The sequence below is a fragment of the Leuciscus leuciscus genome, assembly GCF_965113295.1.
Source record: "Leuciscus leuciscus genome assembly, chromosome: 10".
NCBI lineage: Eukaryota > Metazoa > Chordata > Actinopteri > Cypriniformes > Leuciscidae > Leuciscus > Leuciscus leuciscus.
In genome coordinates, this window is record NC_138734.1 from 19,887,018 (window position 1) to 19,908,253 (window position 21,236).

A 21,236-nucleotide genomic window follows, 5' to 3' on the forward strand; every position below is an offset into this window, starting at 1 on the left:
TAGAGAAAAATATATTGATTATCTTATGTTACTTCAAATGTTTCCATTCGTTATGATGATATGAAATGAGATAATAGTAAAAACATAAAGCCTAATGTTTGGTGCATTTTTCCTTTCAAACGCGATCGCGCTCCAAAATATGATACATTCAAACGCGATCGCGCTCCAAAATATGATACATTCAAACCCACAGCGCGCTCCAAAATATGATACATTCAAACGCGATCGCGCTCCAAAATATGATACATTCAAACGCGATCACGCTCCAAAATACACTGAAAAAAATAAATCTGAGTGGATGTAAATGTTAAGTAATTAAAATACGTGATATCAACAATAAAATGTTAAGTTTGTATCTTTACATTAATATATCTAGTTTTGAATTAATCTGCATTTGTTCAAAACACAAGACAATGTGTATTTTTTTCCTTTACAAAATTAATCTAAGTAATCCCAGCCAAGCTTTTTAGGTACACACGCACAACAAACAATACCTTGTTTTATTTACTCGGTACAAAAAAAACAACAAAAAAAAACACTCCCTGTTTCGTTGGTCTGGAAACCCCTTGCATTCCAAACGAAGACGAAGACGAAGACGAACACGCGGACTGAACTTAAGGTAAGAATAAAGCTATCAAATTAACAGTTAACGTTACTTGGGTTGGTACATTCTTTACAGTTTTCGAATTGCTGTACAAAAACGAGGCTTTAAATGTAATTTGAAGATTGTTGTATGTGGATTTTCTAATTAGCATTAGGCCTACCATGTGGTTACGCTGGTAAGTTAGGTGGCTATTGCTTTAACTTGTAACGGTAGGCCTAATTGAAACTTTGCAAGTGGCGATAAAATAGTTTGTTGTAGTGTCATTTGAAGCTTACATTAGAATGCAGCAATAAAATAAGGCATGTAAGTTAGTGTAAGCATGTGGATTTTTCGAACATCCATGTATAACGTGTTTTTTTTTTTTTTTTTTTTTTTATCAGGGTCTTATTTTATTCTTTAAAAAATATATGTTTTTGTGTTTAAGTGACTGATGGGAACAACAATCTTTTAAATCTGTCCATTAGGCTAGCTGCTTTATGCAAGACCGCTGCAGTCTGCAGAGGCGAAACAATTAAGTGGTAGGCCTAGCTACGTTAATGGGCAATTGCGTATCTTTAATTTACATCCACAAAACCTGCTTATTTGCCACTGACATGCTCAGATTATTATTCTAAAGTGTCTGACAACATTATGGAAAGGATCCCTACTGAGGTCGACCCGTTTGTTATAGAGTAAGATGCATTTTATTTAACCTCTTTAGTTTACGTAGAAAGATTATTGTTTAATATTCACTGCACGTTAAAACATTTACTTGATCGGACTCCAGCTTGGATATTTGGACACTATTTATGATAAAACTAGGTTGTAGTGACATTCATTTCTTAGTTTATGTCAAATGCAAGTGCAAATAATCAATTTATTTGTGTTCAAATAGATGCAATTGACAGCGTCCGTTAGGACTCGTCCAAACGTGCGCGCATTTGTAGAAATATCGATTTAGTTTTCAAACTATTTCGACATACATAATGCATACTACATGAATTATGCGATCTGAAGACCTGAAAGAGCGCCCATTAGCGCGCTCTGTCTGTTTCTCTTCGTGGTTTGCGTTAGTTAGGACGGTAGTTTTTACGTTCTATGGTTAGAGCGCTCATTAGAGGTTTACAGCTGTCAATCATCTTACGTGACCATAATCCTGCCTTCTGCATGACGCGGTTCCCTGTACACTTTGTCATCTGAGCTCCGAGGAAAAACAAACATGAAACATTTCATATGAAACTGAAGACAATTAGCTGTCTGATCGGCAGGTCAACTACCTGCAGTGTTTGTGGAGAGAAGAAAATGTGAAACTATTTTTAATTATAGTTATAGTTACATGATTTGCCATGATTTGGGTTTCTTGCATTGGTCAGTTACTAACCATAACACTGTGTCCTTACCAGGTGATTCTCCTGACAAGTAGGCTACACTGGATAAAGGTATGCAACTTTCAATAAATTATATTTAAATTATATAATACATTTATTGTAGTGAGGAAACTGGGGGTAAAGTTATAACTCAGTTGGCAAAGGTTGTTTTTTTTTTGTTTTTTTTTGCATTTCACAGAATAAATGTATAGTCCTGTAAAAAATGTAGCAAAAAAAGTGACTTATTAACGTGTATGCACCATATGTTGCTGGCTGCTCAAAGTCTGCCATTGCATTAGTTCCCATTGCCATTGTAATCTGTTTTTGTTTATCCCATGGTTACATACATTAGCTAAAAAATACTTAATTAGTTTACTTCCACCATTTTAAAGTCACACATCTGACATCACACCAGATGAGGCTGTGATAAAATCAAACTTACCTGATTACCTGTGGAGAAAATAACAAGATGCTTACCTGATGAAGCTGTAAGAATGAAAAGAGAATGCAACCAATCTGTATGCTTGTGGAAAAAATATAAGTATGTTTACATGATGAGGCTGTCAGAAAAACATCTGATCACCTAATCAATGATGGCGTAATTTTAGATTCTCTTCTTCTAATTCTTCAGTTGCATACTCCCCTGAACAATTGTATGGCTCAGAACAACATGCCTCAATATTGTCATATTTGACCAATCTACTTATGTTCAGTTAGTGCCCCAAAATTACTCTTAAGAATATGCTGGGATCTGTGTGATGCACAGGCACCATAAATTAATGTAAAAGTCACACACAGTTTTGTTTAAAGATGTCATGGGTGTTGAAAGTAATCCTTCTCTGTAAAGTTCACAATCAAAACAAATGACTTGTGGTGACTTGTTAGTTCAATGTTTCTTTGACAAATGTGATTCGAGGGAATTCCAGGATGGACAAGGGCAATCAGTATGTAAACAGGCAAAAAATAGCTGCCATCTTTCCTTAATTTGTAGTATTGTTAAAGGGGTGGTATAATATCCCTTTTTACAAGATGTAAAATAAATCTCTGATGTCCTCAGAGTATGTGAAGTAGGGCTGTCACAATGTTAGATTTTTCACACCACGGTTATTGTGGCTAAAAGAATTCACGATATCGATATATCGCGATATCTATAGAATTTGAATTTGAAATTAATTTGAATTTTACAAAGTAAAAATTCACATTTTTACTTTGTTTATATAGTTTTTCTTTTTTACCCAACAAACATAAGGATACTAGTTGATAGACAAGGCACATGCATTTTTTACTTCTTGCGTACTCAATCTATGACAAATTCTTGTGAAGGAAGACAAGCATGTGAAGTTTATCTGGTTTCAAACTGAAGCAAAACACTGCTGAAGGTTTCCTGAAGAACTGAAAAGCTCTTAAACCTATTGTTGCACCGGCGCCAATAAAGTCATGCAGATAGCAGATTTGAATAAAAAAATCAAGTGCAAATACACATACAAAAATAAGATGAGTAAAGAAAAAGGGGTTCTTAATTTTAATAATCACCCTTTATTAATATATGAACACAGAAACCCCCTGTTAACAGTTAATGTCACGTTTCCCATTCCATGACTAGTAAAATAATAGCCGCGTCGCGTCGACAACTCGAGGTATCGCACACGCGTCTCAGTTTATGGCCAGCAATATCATTGTTTAAGGACATTATGGAATTGAGATAATGTCTGTACTATGCTATGATTACCAGAGATGGGGGACTCGAGTCAGACTTAAGTCGCAAATTTTAGGACTTGAGACTTGCTTGACAAATATTAATAAAAGACTTGACTTGACTTTGACTTGATATTCATGACTTGAGACTTGACTCGGACTTGAGGTAAATGACTCGAAATAACTTGTCTTTTTAAAAATAAATATCTGTATTTGAACGCACCGCAACAATCACGTGACGCAGCAGGAACGCGCGCTGTGTGAACAAAAGCCGTAATAATGCAGTGTCGTAGTGATGACGCTGAAGCGCGGGATCGTTCGCCAGCTGTGAAACGGTACGTAATGCGCAAGTTTATGATCGAATCAGAGAGAAAAAAAAAAATGCACGAGAGAGAGAGAGAGAGAGAGAGAGAGAGAGAGAGAGAGAGAGAGAGAGAGAGAGAGAGAGAGAGAGAGAGAGAGAGAGAGAGAGAGATCGCAGCTCATAAGCAAACTTAAGACGCTGCTAAGACATTACATGTCTTTAGGGGTTGTGTGTGAACGCAATCTCTGATTCCGGAAAATCACTGGCAGTGTGAATGAACCTAAATCAAACGAACCCGGGTCAAATCTTGGGTCACTTTATCCGTTATCCGTGTATTTTCCGGAATCTCTGTGTGAAAGGGGCTTTGGTCACACACCCTGACAAAGGCTCATTAGCCACAACGCATAGTTGTGCAAGTACTTGTCACCTGATTTTAAAATATTAAAGCCATGATGAAATAAAGGCTTTCTATATATTTTTAATAATATTAGAGTGCCTTGGATTAATGATTTTTTTTTTATGATCTGAATAATCCATTACATACAAAAGCACAGAGAAAAAATATTTTCTTGAAAATGAAAATCGGGTTAAAATATGTTAAAATATGCCATATTCCAGTTTTTCTTACCTGCATGCATCCCTTTGTACTGTCTAGTTATATGCTACCAATATAGTCTGCTATCCCAGGGTTGACTTGAATGTTAAAAGAAATATAAAATAAATGTCACTGTAATTTAATAATAATTAATAATGCATTGGTACAGTCTACCGTTCTCTGGGATTTGTTTTCATGATAATCGAATGTAAAGAGTTTTATCTCTAAAAACTGTTTAGCTTATAACGCTAGTATATAGGGCATAGAGTAAGTAAAAAGAAATCGCTAGTTAATACCACTAAAAGATTGTAAAAAAGACACCGACACACAAAGAAAAAAAAAACATACAGACTTTCGACCCGAACCATGCATACACAAATACACAAAACAAAAATTCAAACTTGCAAGCACAACCATGCACACATGCAAACAAACAATACACTCTTCACTCATACACACGCACACACATTCACTCACAAATATTAATGAATCAATCACACTCAATCAAATCACCTCTCTCTCTCTCTCTCTCTCTCTCTCTCTCTCACACACTCACACTCACACACACACACACACACACACACACACACACACACACACACACACACACACACACTCACATTCACACACACACACACACACACACACACACACACACACACACACACACACACACACACACACACACACACACACACACACACACACACAGTCAAACACAACCATGGACATGCAAACAATACACTTTTCACACATACACATGCACACACATTCATTCAAAATATTAATAAATCACTCACTCACACAGATTAATAATGTACAATAGTCAATCCACCTGATTGACAGGTGTAAGTTTTGTGTCAATTCAATTATTACTGTTTTTTTTCTTGTTATTCTTTTGTTAAAAAGGAAAGATCTAACTTGTTGGGATGTGTTCATGTTCCATAAAGGGGATGCCAGTTTGAAGAATGCCATTTGGTGGCATAGGAACCATTATACTTAAATTGTGAATTGTTTAATACATTTTAATGGTCTTTTGCAATGTTTGAGGCATATTTATTTTTCATGCTTTAATGTTGGCCTAATTTCAGTTACATTTACATTTTAGGCTATGTAGTTTTTTTATTTTTATTTTTTTATTGTAGTAACCACTCAGCTGTATGTGGAAATGCATATTTAAAAAAAATGTTGCAAATAAAACCATAGTCCACAGCTTATGTAGTTTTAACTTATTTTAATATATAAATTCAGTGAAATCATCAAACGTTTGTATGACTTGCCAGTGACTTGTGACCCAAGCTACGACTTGACTTGACTTGCTTGACATAAAGCAGTGACTTGACTTGACTTGACTTGCTTTTCACAAAATTGACTCGGACTTGCTTGAGACTTGAAGGTAAAGACTTGAGACTTACTTGTGACTTGCACATGTGTGACTTACTCCCACCTCTGATGATTACACTGTACAATTAAATAATAGTTGCTGAGTCTGTGATCTGAACACTTTACCTCAGAGTGTCCGTTAACTGAATGAATTGAGAATATCACCTGAAAATCCGATAACATCAGCAATTTTCATTCAAGCAGCTGATTTCTGTAAATTAATGTAAAATTAAATGTATATTGCAGCACAGGGTGAAATCATTTACGATGATTTGAGACAAATATAATGTAAAGTTAATATAAAACGATCTAAATGACGCTCTGTGTCGCGGCAGGATTTTGAACAAGGTCCTGAGCCGTTGCTGGGCGTCGCATCCGCCGGTGTGTGTACACTCATATAGAATGTGTTCGAATTTTAAAGACGTGGCGCTGCGCTTCTCGTCCGGTGTGCGACCACCTTTAAGATGCTGTTTTCTTTGAAGCCGAAGAACTCTGTTCTTAATACTGGCGAGCTTACTTTTTTCGGGTGTGGACAGAGTGTTCCACTCTAGCTGCGCGGGCGCGGACGAGCGCTGCGTCGTCTTCTTATTTGACAGTTGTCAGCGGGTGCAATACTGCCACCTGAGAGGTCAACCAGGTACTGGCGCTGGAGTATTTACGTGTCATGTTATCATAAGAGTCCTATTCATTTTAAACATTGTGGTTATCGCCAATACCGGTATATTGTCACACTCTAAATTAACACAATGTCGATATTTCATGCTTTGAATATCACGATTATCGTCAACACCGGTATATTGCGACACCCCTAATGTGAAGTTTTTGCTCAACATACCGCACAGACACATTTTTTTATAGCATGTTAAAGTTGTCACTTTTTGAGGGTGAGTAAAAAAGCTCAGTTTTTGTATGTCCCTTTAAATGTAAATGAGCTGCTGCTCCTGGTTGCATGTTCCTGGGGGCAGGATTTATGTAAATTTTAGGGTTAGTGATGTCACCAACCCGGGTGGAAGCCGTTGTAGTCTCTACCAGCCATTTGTTGTAGTCCTTAAAAATAGATTTCTCTAAAATAATATATCTCCCTTTGCTTTGAACTTTGAATGTCGTAACTTTGCAGATGTTGTTTATGCTCAAACAGCAACATTACACACTAACTAAAATTAAAAAAGTGAAATCATAATCAACCATCCCTTTAAGATTACAAATGATTGACCTGCTAAATAAATATATATTTTCTCTTTACATTTTTGAGGACAGACAAGCAGACAGAGAGGCTAACACAACTAAATGGAAGCTGTGCTCCTCACCGCTACCAGTATATGACGAATCTCGAAACTGAGTTCCACCACCCTCAGAGAGACCACCCAATTTGCTCCTCATTCAGGGTCTGGATGTACTCAGATCAAGCATCTGGATTATATGGGATTGATTTGCAAGATTTGTACCTTTGTTGCCCCTGTAACAAATTAACTTTTGAGACACTACAGATTAAGGCACAACCACAACGAATTTCTTCCCTGTTTACATGCTGATTGCCCTTGCTCCTTCAAAACCTATAGTGCCCTAAAATCACATTTGAGAAGGACACATTCAACGGAAAAATCAACACCAGAAGTACTTTTTTTTAACTGTGAACTGTGCACTTCTTTTTTCTCCACTGAGAAGGATTACTTCCAACATCTTGGAGTTCATCTTAGGAAAAATGAAACCGTGCACTGTGTCTTCAAAGACTGTGATTTCCAGACAAATGTGTATGGAACCTTTGCTTCACACAGATCCCGACAACACGCATCACATTCTTCGAGTGACTTTCGGGCACAAGCTGTACATAAGCATATAGATCAGTCAAATATTACAGATAATATTGTTGAAGAAGCACATTGTTCTGATGCATACAAGTGTTTGGGAGAGGATGACTTTTCAGGAGAGTATGAAACTGAAGAATTGAAAGAGGATGAAATTGAACTGAAATTAGGCCACCTTCTGTTAAAATTACGTGCATTAATGAAGTTGTAGCAGAGCTCCAGTTCATATCCTCTTCATTGTCAGGTCCTGGTATAAAAAAGACTGTAAACGCATGTTTAAGGAAACATGACTGTGTGCTTGATGACACTGTCATCTCAGATTTAGTCAAACAGTTGAGTGAGTCCAACTCTGTTAGCACAGCTTTAAGAGCTGATGGTCCTCTTGCCACATCTTACAGAAGACAGCAGTTTTTTAAGAAGAATTTTCATGTGGTTGAGCCTGTCGAATTCATTCTGGACAAGAAGGAAGGTCGAACCTTACAATATGTTCCCATTCTTCAGTTATTGTCACAGATATTAAGCGTTAAAGACATACAGGAGAAAGCTTTCAACTCTTCATACGCTACTCATGAGTGTCGGTACGAGTCATTTACTGATGGAACACATTTTAAAGAAAATGCACTTTCATCTACTGAAGACCTAACACTTTCTCTCCTTCTCTACATTGATGATTTTGAAGTGTGCAATCCTCTGGGAACATCCCGAAAAAAGCACAAGATTACTGCAGTGTATTGGGTATTGGCAAATGTTCCACTACAGTTTCGTGCAACACTTAAGTCAATTTATTTAGCTGTGCTTTGTAAGGCTGTAGATGTAAAGAAGTATGGTTATGAGGCAGTGCTTGAGCCATTGTTAAAAGACATTGTCCAATTGGAAGAAGAAGGACTCTTTATTCCTTTGTTTGGAAAGAAAATCAAAGGCACAATAGTTAGTGTAGTAGCTGACAATTTAGGTGCCCATTCACTCGGTGGATTTTTGGAAAGCTTTTCTGGATCTCATGTCTGCAGGTTTTGTTTGGGAAAGCTGTCTGAGTTTCAGGTAAAAGAAGTGAGGACTGGGGCCTTCCAAGCAAGAACGAAGCAGGAACATTCTTTTCATGTACAAGCAGCTTTAGAAAGTCCCACTCTCACTCACTGCTTTGGTGTGAAAAGGCAATGTCCCTTAACTAAGAAATTAAAATACTTTGATGTTTTGTCAGGGTATCCCCCAGACTTGCTCCACGACCTATTCGAGGGAATAGTACCTTTGGAGTTGGCTTTGTGCCTTGATCTTCTGATTAAGAAAAAATACTTTACGTTATTTCAACTGAATGGCCTAATCAGCCAGTTCCCCTACAAGTGGACTGACAAATCTGACAGCCCACAGCCTATCCCGCTGAACTTTGCCACCCGGAAAAGCATAGGTGGAAACGCTCACGAAAATTGGAGTTTATTGCGACTGCTCCCCCTTATGATTGGTTTCAAAGTGCCAGAGAGTGAACCTGCATGGCATCTTTTAATGGATCTTAAAGACATTGTTGAGCTCGTGGTTTCTCCATTTCACACAGATGACACAATACGATTCCTGGACACCAAGATATCTGAACACAGGCATAGATACTTGCAGGTTTTTCCAGAAGCAAGAGTTCTGCCAAAGCACCATTATCTTGAGCATTATCCACAACTAATCAAGGCTTTTGGACCGCTTGTAGCCATGTGGACCATGCGCTTTGAAGCGAAGCATAGCTTTTTCAAGCGAGTTGTTCGACATACCAACTGTTTTCGTAACATTTTACTGTCTCTTGCTGTTAAGCATCAATTCATGCTGGCTTACCATCTGCATGGCACAGATGTACTCAAACCTGCCCTCAGTGTCTCAAATATGTCCACATTGCCTGTGGATGTTGTAACAATATTTACTCGGGGTAAATGTGAATTAGCTCAAGAATATAGGGAATTTTGGCAATATTTATAATTATAACTCATGGTCATAATTCATAAGTCGCATGTACATTTATTTTATTAATTATCGAGATTACCTTGTGCTGTAACTGGTCTGATCACCGTTCGATTCGTCCCGCGAATAAATGTAAGATCATCACAGTTAAGAAGGGGTATTTACAAACTCCCGGAAGGATGCTCTGGCCGTGAGTATCCCTTCCTGAGTTTATGAATTAAGAATTACTCAATGTATTCTATAATAACGAGCTTGTAGCTTTAGATCTTTTAGCTTCATTGACTTATAAGGTGGAAAGAGGCAGTTAAAAGTATTTTATGAATTTTAATAAAATGCAAAACTAGAGATTACATACGCTACGCATATAAACGTACGTAAAAATGCAGACAATAAAACAAACACATTTAACCAAACAAAACATAAAACATGGCGTGATTAGAATGAAATTGAATGAAAGAAAGAAAGAAAGAAAGAAAGAAAGAAAGAAAGAAAGAAAGAAAGAAAGAAAGAAATGGAGAGAAGGGAAAGAGGGTAACTTAATTCACAGACCTTAAAATAGACACCAGAAATTAGCTTTAGAGGGATCAGAGACAAAATACTTGCAAAAGTATGTGCTCTTTCAGGTGGTGCTGAAAGGTCGTGTAGGTCGTGAACTTTGCCACCCGGAAAAGCATAGGTGGAAACGCTCACGAAAATTGGAGTTTATTGCGACTGCTCCCCCTTATGATTGGTTTCAAAGTGCCAGAGAGTGAACCTGCATGGCATCTTTTAATGGATCTTAAAGACATTGTTGAGCTCGTGGTTTCTCCATTTCACACAGATGACACAATACGATTCCTGGACACCAAGATATCTGAACACAGGCATAGATACTTGCAGGTTTTTCCAGAAGCAAGAGTTCTGCCAAAGCACCATTATCTTGAGCATTATCCACAACTAATCAAGGCTTTTGGACCGCTTGTAGCCATGTGGACCATGCGCTTTGAAGCGAAGCATAGCTTTTTCATTGAAAGACTCAATTGTCCGGCTGATGCTGAGGCGTTGCTGCGTCTTCCCGATGCCGCGGGAAGTTTGAAAAGGTTCACTGAATGTAACGTTACCGAGAAAGTTCCACACGTGGCGCGTGCGCGTGTCACTGAATGTAACGTTACCGAGAAAGTTCCACACGCGCGCATGCACGTGTCCGGCTGATGCTGAGGCGTTGCTGCGTCTTCCCGATGCCGCGGGAAGTTTGAAAAGGTTCACTGAATGTAACGTTACCGAGAAAGTTCAGATCATTTCCCGAGGGGAAAGGCACAGAGGAGCTTAGTTGCAAAGGCACGGCAGCTTCTACATGACGCGAGGCATGCGTCCCACAGGGCCAAGGCCGTCCAGCTGGAACGGCGCTGCACGTGGAGAACGGAGGAGGTCCGGGATGGGAGAGACCGGAGCAGGATCAGAGTTGAGGGAGAAGAGAGCGATCGGAAGAGGAAGAGAGCGATATGAGGGGGCTTCTGCCGTTTTATCAGACATCTGTTTACGCCCCCTTCCCGAGGCTCAGCGAATCAGATTGTCTTTTTATCTGAGGCGGGAAGAATTCTGTGTGTTAATGCAGCCCGACCCCACGTGTGGAATCACGAGGGGGCAAAATATGGTATTATGCTCGGGGAATTAAAAACGCATGGAACAATAACGTTTATCACAGTCCCTTATCAAAAAAATCTCCTTCGTCTTGCGACGGGGATTAAAACAACACCAAAAACGAATAGTGACAAAGATAGCAACACAGAGATACGTTCATATGCATCATTACACACAAATAACTTTGGATTAAACACACTAAAATTGTCAGTGTTTCCATTATGGCCAGTGACAACACTTGCGAAACACAGGAATACGTATCAAACATTTAGTGGCTTGTTATGTGGAAGAATATCTGTTTCCAAAGTTCCAGAGTGTGTGTGTGTGTGTGTGTGTGTGTGTGTGTGTGTGTGTGTGTGTTCTGGAATGCCTTTGAGGCTTGGGTCGTAAAGTTTTATGGTCTGAGTTCGGGTTACCAGACACTATGGAGTGAATATTCTTTCAATGAATCTTCAGAATTAAAGATTTTACTCTAGCAAAACACACCTCTATTATAAGGCAAAGCTAATCACACACATACATATCGGAAGGTATACATTCAAGAGCCATATTTCTACATGACGTTGCACTTTAGTGGCTTTCGTGTGTGTGTGTGTGTGTGTGTGTGTGTGTGTGTGTGTGTGTGTGTGTGTGTGGAATGTCACGTGATTCAAAGGCATGGGGGGTTTTAGTGTCAAAACAGGGTCCTCTTTGTGACCCAAATGTCCCCCTGGGGGAATCATTAACCAGCCAGTACAAAAGACGATGTGTTTGCCATCACATGATTCCTTGATGTGAAAAGCAGATGCCATGGTGCCATTGTTGCTACAATGTCCTCAAGGAAAACATACAGGAAGCAGTGCTAAAAAGGTTTCCTGGAGAAATATACATTCAGGTTGCCAATACAGTGACCTGTCATGGCACCACTTACTCAGTGGGAATGATTTTGCCGTATGGATCCACTGGAGGGCTTCCGGATTTTGTTGAGCTAAATCTGATCCTTATTGTGCATGGCCAGCCTGTATTTGCTGTCAAGTGTCTACATTCATGGTACAGTGAGCACCTTAGGGCTTTTGAATTGGAATCCACAAGACAAGTGACAGTCTGCGAGCTACTAGAATTGACAGACTCCTATCCCCTTGCAGCTTACGCTGTTGAGCAAAAGCGATTTGTCACCCTGAAGCGTCATATACCCATACAAGATTAGGTATTTATATACAGTATATATTTATGTTTTCGTTTGTTTCTAAATCCTCAATTCACAATTCACAACTACCCAAAAATGTCACCCAGAGGCCTCCTTTACAAGTGACCCATATCTAAATTAAAATTTTTAACTTTTTGATTCATTGCATGCCTAAATTCAACTTAACCAATGTCTCTCTTTTTATTTATTTTTTTAACTACAGAATCATCATGTCTGCCCGACTTCGAGTTATACTGGAAGAAGAAATTCGCAAGCTTTCCTTGCCTTCAGGAATACCGCAGACTCTAGAGGAATTGAAGCATATTGTACAAGAGACATTTGCAATTCACCAAGATTTTAGTTTTCAGTTCCAGGACCAAGATTTTAATGGTCAGTTTTTTACTCTCCTTGAAACTAATGAAATAAAGGACAAAGACACCATCAAGGTGGTCCTTGCTGAACCAGTTATCACAGTAACTTTTCAAGATTCTTCTAAGGATCAAGGAGTCCCGGATAGCTTCGATAGCAGTTGCACTGAGTTATTGGAAGATGTTGGTTCCTGCTCCACTGCATCCAGCGATACCACAATTCTGTCTTCTCCAGGTAGCACCTCCTCCCTTCGTTCTGTGCCTTGGCCAGCTCAGTTTGTAATTCCTACCTTCTCTTTTGACACGGAGCTCATTCTTCAAGCAGCAAATGAAGCTAACCTAAATGACGGAACCTTACTTTGCAATCCTGCAGTAAAATCCAACATTCTGGACAAACTAGCAGAGAGCATCTTTGTCTACACCGCCTATCCATCAAGTGCACAAAGGGAGCAGGTTGCTGAGGCCCTGGTTATGAAACACCCATGTTTGAGGGACCCAGTATCCTTCAATGGTTTATATAGTTGGCACAACAGCCTGACGTACAAACTTGGAAATTTCAGAGCAAAGGTGAAACATCTTGGAATACCAGAGCTAAATGTCAACTGTCTCAAGAGAAAGTCAGCTGCAGATAAAACTCCAGCAAAAAACTTAAAAAAAGCAAAAAAATCTGAGGTAAACTATCTCCCGCCTCATCCTCAAGGCGAAACTGATACATCCCTTGAAAAGGAGAGAGTGGAGCTTCTCTATGAGTACAAGAAGAGAGACAACAACAGTGTCATTAATGAGAATGTAGCGGCACGAGGATGGGATGGAATGATTTTAAGCATAAATGATCTCTGCTAACGACTACGCCACCCTGGAATCTTGCCAGGGACAATAAAATATAGTTTGTTATTTAAGGAAACACAGGTTCGTCCACAGTAAGGCGGCAGGAGACGTGGGTACAAAAATATAAATGTGTTTTATTAAAGATAAATAATCAATATAAAATGCACAAACATCAACAGCACTCAATGTAGACAATTTTGTGGTTCCACGAGCACACATGGAGCGACCTGAGTCAGCAGGACAGGAGCCGAGGCAGAGCAGTGGATAAGGGCACATAAGGCCTCCACGACAAGTCACCTTTTCCGTACGCCTGTGCATATACACTCACACCAGTACACACACTCACACCACTCAGCACACCACACTCGTGAGGGAGACCACCACCAACAATCCGCCCCTGCTTTGTGCACTCAGCTCCTGGAACAGAAATGTCACTGTTGAGACACACTCAGAATTGTCACTCCAGGAGACAGAAATTGGAGTAGAAATATTCACAGTTTCACGTTAAACAGATTACAAAATTCTGAGTCAAAATACAAAATAAAAGCCAATACAAATGAAAAGGAAATTTTCCCCCCCAAATAAAAGGGCTCACATGGAGGCACACACACTAAAATAAACACAAAGGACAGTGTTTTCAGTCCTTTGTCCACAGCGGAGCAAAGCAACCGCAAAAGGAGTAACGCAGCAAAGCCATGAAGCAGCAAAGCAACAGCGCCTCCAGAAATAGTCCCACGCAGTCAACCGCACAGAAACTAATCGGTGGTGCAGATGCGACCCGTTGGTCCGTACTACATCTTTTAGGTGCGATCTCTGGGGACTAACTCAGTCAGGCAGACAACATGCATGTGGGCTCATCCCATCTATCAGGTGAACAGCGTGCGCGTCGGCAATAACTAAGCATTCCGGACATGAAGTATAAACAACCATACTCTGACCATCAAGAGTACAACCTCAGCCGAATGCCAGCCGCGAAAGCTTGCATGTCGCCCTGAATGACGACACGGGAAGGGGCGGTGCCTCATGGCACCATACACTCTAACCAACTTATTTATATGCGCTACTACAGCTCACTGATAGGACGAGCTCAAATTAATTAATCAGCCACCTGCAGGCAGGATATATTTCATTAGACCTGCCACAAGAAGATGGCAAAAACGTTCTCACTGCGTCGTAAAGATGTTATCCAGAAACCACTTGTTATTGACTTAAATGCTCGATGGCCTGCCCTGTTTGAGTTTTCCCAGGTATGTAGAACATTTTAATACTTATCTAATTGCCTTTGTAATACCAGGTACTTTGTCCAACAAGGTGGGAGTAGTGTGGAATTTGCTGAAACTAAGCTGCTAACTTAACTAAACTGAAACCATGCACTTAAATTAACTCTCATCCGGTGCAGCATCCCTTTCCAGACATCGGGCCACCTAAATGTCGTTCTTAGTGTATTTCTAGGGTTACTTTTTCTAGTTGGTATTCTGTTTCTCTTCCCTGTGTCTCTAATTCTTTTCTTTCAGTATCTCATGATGTCTCTCCATCTCTCTTGGTCTCTTTCTCAGATCGAGGAGGAATTCCGGAGGATCACACTGAAGCCACTACAGTCCACATTCTTTGGGAAGTTGGACGAATACACGCCTAAATTGTTGAGACTCTACAGGAGGAAGGGAGGAGCTGTTGGGAAGAAACTTGATGAGACCCTTGAAATCATGAATGAGGCATGTACTTTTAAAATTGTAGCAGTTACTTTAATGTTGTAGCATTCCGATATCTGTACTTAAAGGGTCACACAAAAATTGAATTTCTGTCATTAATTTCTTACCCTCATTTCGTTCCAAAACCGTAAGACCTTCTTTCATTTTCGGAACACAAATTAAGATATTTTTTATAAAATCTGAGAACTTTCTGACCCTCCATAAACCGCAACGTCATTGCAACTTTTAAGGTCCAGAAAGGCGGTAAAAACATTGTTAAAATAGTCCATGTGACTTCAGTGGCTCAACCTTAATGCCATGAAGCGGCGAGAATACTTTTTGTGCACACAAAAATAATGACATTATTCAACTATTTAATCTCTTCCATGTCAGTCTCCGATGCTGTTCACGTAGTAAACATAGCGTTGCCTTTCCGTGTTCTACTTCAAAACGCCGGCTCAGTATTGGCCTCTGGTTGGCCAGCTCCTGCGTCAGCATCACATGCATGCATCATTGTGCTTGCGTGAACAGTGTCGGCCAGTAGTAAGCCGGTGTTGAAGCGCAACTCTGTGTTTACTACATAAACAGCGTAGGAGACTGACACAGTAGAGACGAAATTGTTAAATAAAGTCGTTCTTTTTGTGTTTTTTTTGCACACAAAAAAAAGTTCTCGTTGCTTCATCACATTAAGGTTGAGCCACTGTAGTCACATGAACTATTTTAACGATACTTCCTTTCTGGGCCTTGAAAGTGGTTATGACGTTGCTGTCTATGAAGGGGTGAGACAGCTCTTAGATTTCATCAGAAATATCTTAATTTGTGTAATCTTACGGGTTTAGAACAATATGAGGATGAGTAATTGACAGAATTTTAACTTAAAAGGGCCAGTTCATCCAGAAATTTAAATTCTGTCAGCAATTACTCGCCCTCATGTCGTTCCATACCTGTAAGACATTCGTTCATCTTCAGAACACAAATTAAGATATTTTTTGATGAAATCTGAGAGCTGTCTCACTCCTCCGTAGGCTGATTGGTAATTGCATCTATCAAGGCCCAGAAAGTTAGTAAAGACATCGTTAAAATAGTCCAAGTGACTACAGTGGCTCAACCTTAACTTTTTGAAGCGACGAGAATACTTTTTGCGTGAAAAAAAACCACACAAAAATAACGACTTTATTCAACTATTTATTTTCTTCCGTGTGGCCCTCTGACGTGAGTTCATGAGAGCCCCACGACGCATGCGCGAGAACGCAGATGACGTCCTGACATAGCCGGAAGCGCTTCACTGTCTGTTTACAAGCAGGGGACATAACTGTGTATGTAAGCTATTTGAATTCGACATTGATTATGTTTTAGGTCTCGGTGTAGTGTTTAAAATGGTTCTAAAGTGTTCGAAATCTGCGGACATGTTTACAAAGACAGTTTTATGTACAGTGCGCATCTTCCTCTGCTTGTTAAAGGAGAACTCCGGTCAATTTTAACATTGAGCTAATTTTTTTGTAAATTTGGAGTGCTGTCAATACAGAGAACAACGACAAAAATCGGTGTTGCCTACACCGTGTTATCCTCTTTTTAAAATTTGCACTCTGTTGACTTCAATGGGGCATATTTTAAACCTGCTTTTAGCCTCTTAACATCCTTGATGTGTCATTACAAGTGCCCAGCCAATGTGAATGATTCCTTCAGAGTTAACACGGGTGAATCTGACTGCAGTAGATGTGAAAGATATGAAGAAAAAGGAAGTTAATTCGGCCAGCGCTCATACCTGTATTTACACCCTGTTTTCGGTTGAAGTCCAAAGTAGTCGATTGTCGAGTTCACGCGCATATGTTTAGTTACCTATGATCACGCGTGTGAACTCGACAATCGACTACTTTGGACTTCAACCGAAAACAGGGTTTAAATTATGCCCCATTGAAGTCAACAGAGTGCAAATTTTAAAAAGAGGATAACATGGTGTAGGCAACACCGATTTTTGTTGTTGTTCTCTGTATTGACAGCACTCCAAATTTACAAAAAAATTAGCTCAATGTTAAAATTGACCGGAGTTCTCCTTTAACAGACAGTGAAGCGCTTCTGGCTATGAGGTCATCATCTTCAGCATCTTCTCAGTTCTCGCGCATGCGTCGTGACGCTCTCATGAACTCACTCGGAGGCCCACACAGAAGAAAATAAATAGCTGAATAAGGTCGTTATTTTTGTTTATTTTTTGCGCACAAAAAGCATTCTCGTCGTTGAGCCACTGTAGTCACTTTGACTATTTTACCAATGTCTTTACTAACTTTCTGGGCCTTGAAAGTGGTCATGATGAGCTCTCAGATTTCATCAAAAATATCTTAATTTGTGTTCCTAAGATGAACGAAAGTCTTATGGGGTTGGAACAACATAAGGGCGAGTAATTACTCACAGAATTTTCATTTTTGGGTGAACTAACCCTTTAATATAATCCCATATTTCATATATTTGTAGGACAACAGCATTGAGTCCAGAAGAGAAACTGTGATCAGAGGCCTCATTCTCTACCTTGGTGAAAAGACAGAGGAATTAATCAAGGACTACCGGGTAAAGAAATTATATTTCTGCGTATGTATGTATACTTAAAGGTTTTCAAATGTATTTCTTGATTTATATAGAAAGTTTTACACTGCACTTATATACATATATGTATATAATATACACACTCATATATATATATAATATGGGATGTCCCAATACCACTTTTTCACTTCCGATACCGATGCTGCAGCTTTGGCTATTTGCCGATACCGATATCAATCCGATATTTTATTTTGTTCTTGAACTAATACTAATACTAATAAAATATATGGAAGCACTTTGCTCAATTAGCCACATAAAAACATCTCACTCAAATGGAGAACAAATACTTCTCCAGTATATAGTCCACAACAACAGTTGATAATGAAAGACTGCCACCCTTTATTCAAAAGACTGAGATATGTTTGGTAATTGTACCTGAATGAATTTAAAATTAATTAGCTATTTCAGATCAATATATTTGTTTCCTTAAAATTTTAATTAACTTTAACTTTATTCTCATCTGAATTATAAATAATTTATTTCTGTATAAAATAAAACTACCATTAAAAACACATTTGATTTTCTTTTTTAATCAATGTAGAATGTGTAACTTAAAAGTAAACAGATTAGTCTGTTTTAGGACAAGAAATGAAAACCAATGCAATATGATGAATGTCCAAAAGATGAGATAATTTTTGCTTTTAAACAGCGTGTGTGTGAGAGATTTTGGTTGAGTGACAGTTGTAGGGTACATTTTGACAAGAGTTTACAGTTTGACAAAAGCACAATGTTGTGTTTTACACAAATATAAGTAGGCTAAACACTTTGCAGTTTTAATGATGTCCTGTATGAAAAAAAACACAAAAAAACGGAGCGAACCAAAGCGAATAGAGGACGCGCGTAAAGCGAGTGTTTGAAGCGAAATAAGACGCGCGTTCAGAGGTGGATTAGGTGTCCCTAAAGAACCCGCACATATGTCTATGCGCGTATCTAACAGTAGTTCTGCATTACATTAATTAATGTGAACTCGAGTTTTATTTATTTTTATACCGTGTATTCTCCGTGTAAATCCATGCACCGAACTGTGACACACGTACCGTTTCGGTTCAATACGAATACATGTACCGTTCCACCCCTATTAGGTATCGGATCATATTTTTATATATATATACATACACTCATGACTCTCTCCACATAAATATTTTTCAATTCACACAAGATTGTTATTGTTTATAAATGTAGGCAAATCCATGTGGGAAAAAAAATTGGCTTAAATCACAACACCGCTCAAAACTACCACAGCAACCACGTAATCCCACCCTCTTTTCAATTCTTCGACTGACTTTTTGGGCACAAATTTTACATAACTGTATAGATCAAAACTACCGCAGCTACCACGTAAATCCCACCCAGATTTTTGTTCAGAGGGAGAGCAAAGAGCTAAATGCATTCTTCACATTAGCAAACAAAAAAGTAGGTTCAATTCTCTGGTTTATTTCACAGGTTTGTGATGACGACGATGCTGCAGCCATCCAAGAGGCCATCACTTCATTTGTACTCAACATCTTTGTGGTCAGCAAAGCCAGGGATGGAGGTCTCGAGAAGCAAGCTGGAATAGCCATCGAGGGAGCAGAGGTCCTTTTTTGCATTCCCAGTGTAGCACATGCTTGCTCCTACCTTATGGGCCTTATTTATGCCTTGGAACTAAGCTATCCAAAGAAACTTATCCTCCAAAATCCACGATCTCAAGATCAGCTTACTGGCCTAAAAGCGATACAGACATTGTTGAAATTAGAGGGTTTGAGTTAGGTCCCTCTGTTAAAGTTTTACAGTTCAATTTCTCAGGTTCTCCTAATGCACTCTCAATAGTAACTACTATTGCATTTTCATATAGGGACCATGTTTTGTAAGTCTGTTAATGAGCATTTGAAGGACTGTGAAGAAGCGAGAAACGCATGACTCATGGAAAATATTTTGCACAATGTGAATTTATTGTAATTTTATTTTGATAAGCTACCCAAAGAAACTGAAATGTAGGCTTTTCCAGAAGATCTTCCTGGAGCTGGAGCACAGGAACCAAAAAATTTTCCCCAAAGTTCATGATCTCAAGATCAGCTTACTGGCCTTACATTGTTGAATGTAGAGGGTTTGAGTTAGGTCCCTCTGGTAAAGTTTAACTGTTCAATTTCTCAGGTTTTTTCAATGCACTTTCTCAAGTTACACTAATCCTTTTTCATATAGGGACCATGTTTGTGAGTCTGTTAATGTTTAAGGTGCAGTTGAAGGAAAGATGACAGTTAAGAAGTCAGAAACTATATTGCACAATGTGAGTTTATTTCAATAGAAACCCAAAGAAACTGAAATGTAGGTTTCTTAGAAGATCTCCATTTTCACACGGGGATCATACGTGATCATACATGTGTAAGCGTGTTGTTTTAAAGTCTTAGAGTATGCTACTGTACAGGACTGAAAAACACAATTTTATAGAAAATACTCTGTAAATGTCTTTTTTTTTTTCTCTGAAGACAATAAAGCCTGTCAACTTTCACTTAATGAGCTTTCCTCTAGCACCACCATGAAGCACAATTTTCTATTGTACACAATGTCTCAACCTGTGAGGTGGATATTTTATTATACTTTGTTTTATACTGACCTTGCCAGTTTTTACTATCAAATGGCCAAAATGTCATCTTTATGTAATGTAATAACTAGATTTCCATATTTGATGAGTTCATTCTACTGGCATTCTGTTTACAAGTACCAGTATTGAACTTTTACTATAGTAGTAAAACATTTACTATTTGCATTTATACTTTCAGTAGAAATACTCAGTTGCTAATTAGAAAATCTGAGTACATGTAACTTTAAAATACACTAAAAAAAATTTAAAACAGTAGATCCCACTTGAAATTTGTAATATTGAAATGTAAAAATTAAGTTGGATTCAATCAAAAATACACATTTAGAACTCTTAAAGTTATGTAGATCACACACACACACAAATGACTAGAGCAATGCTAAAATTAAGTTAACTTTATGTGTAAATTTTATTTCAACAAACAGAAAAATTAAGTAATTTGGACAAGGACTAGTCTTGTTGGATCTACGTAATAAAATTATGCAAAAGAATTCATCATATTTTTAAAGTAAATCAAGCAGATAATTTTTATCAGTGTATGATACATTCAAACGGGATCGCGCTCCAAAATATGATACATTCAAACGCGATCGTGCTCCAAAATATGATACATTCAAACGCGATCGCGCTTCAAAATATTAAACATTATGGTTATACATATCTATGTTTGAGCAGATATCCACAAACAGTATTTAACAGTAAACACGGGTCTAAATAGTATCAT

General features: G+C 38.6%; 1 protein-coding gene and 1 long non-coding RNA gene across 2 annotated transcripts; both read left to right on the plus strand.

The window, feature by feature from the left end:
• Window positions 1-413: 413 nt before the first annotated feature.
• Window positions 414-19,683, plus strand: LOC309508180 (uncharacterized protein; the record flags this gene model as incomplete). Its single annotated transcript, XM_082182704.1, has 5 exons — window positions 414-417; window positions 471-619; window positions 1,987-2,022; window positions 15,205-15,360; window positions 19,378-19,683. 5 exons carry the CDS (start codon window positions 414-416, stop codon window positions 19,681-19,683), a joined length of 651 nt encoding a protein of 216 aa, XP_082038830.1.
• On the plus strand, window positions 10,265-11,143 carry LOC309508677. Its single transcript, XR_014209667.1, has 2 exons — window positions 10,265-10,315; window positions 10,866-11,143. It is a non-coding gene; the product is annotated as an uncharacterized lncRNA (long non-coding RNA).
• Window positions 19,684-21,236: the final 1,553 nt, after the last annotated feature.